Source organism: Cephus cinctus, unplaced genomic scaffold (genome assembly GCF_000341935.2).
Source record: "Cephus cinctus unplaced genomic scaffold, Ccin1 Ccin1_scaffold0634, whole genome shotgun sequence".
Lineage (NCBI taxonomy): Eukaryota > Metazoa > Arthropoda > Insecta > Hymenoptera > Cephidae > Cephus > Cephus cinctus.
Genome location: NW_014333274.1, coordinates 5,675 through 5,951, shown reverse-complemented (window position 1 = coordinate 5,951; position 277 = coordinate 5,675). Strand labels below are relative to the sequence as shown.

The window sequence follows — 277 nt, the reverse complement described above, 5'->3', positions numbered from 1 at the left end:
GAAGCGGCCGATGCATTGGCGGGGCGCGATGGGGATCCGAGCGCAGCGGTTACCCTCGAGGAAGGTAACGTAGGAAGAAATATTCTTTAACATTTAAAGTCTTCTTTGTCAAAACTGCTAACTTTAAAAAAATGTAGGGGATGATGAAGATGAAAACCTGTTAGACGCTGGATTCTCATACATCGGGTCGATGTTTAATCCTCGAGAGGAATGAGAAGTCAGTATGAGCCGAATACTCTTTCTTTTTTGTTTAATAACAAAAACAATAATAAAAAAA

At 40.4% G+C, this 277-nt stretch overlaps 1 protein-coding gene across 1 annotated transcript in view; it reads left to right on the top strand.

Moving 5' to 3' along the window:
- Positions 1–174: 174 nt before the first annotated feature.
- The window catches only part of LOC112494582, a gene marked incomplete at its 3' end in the record, with an annotated part of 1,188 nt that continues 1,085 nt past the window's right edge, over positions 175–277 (top strand). Inside the window, exon 1 of the mRNA XM_025086611.1 lies at positions 175–217. Within this exon, the coding sequence (XP_024942379.1) occupies positions 211–217 (7 nt within the window). The remainder of the gene's footprint in view (positions 218–277) is intronic.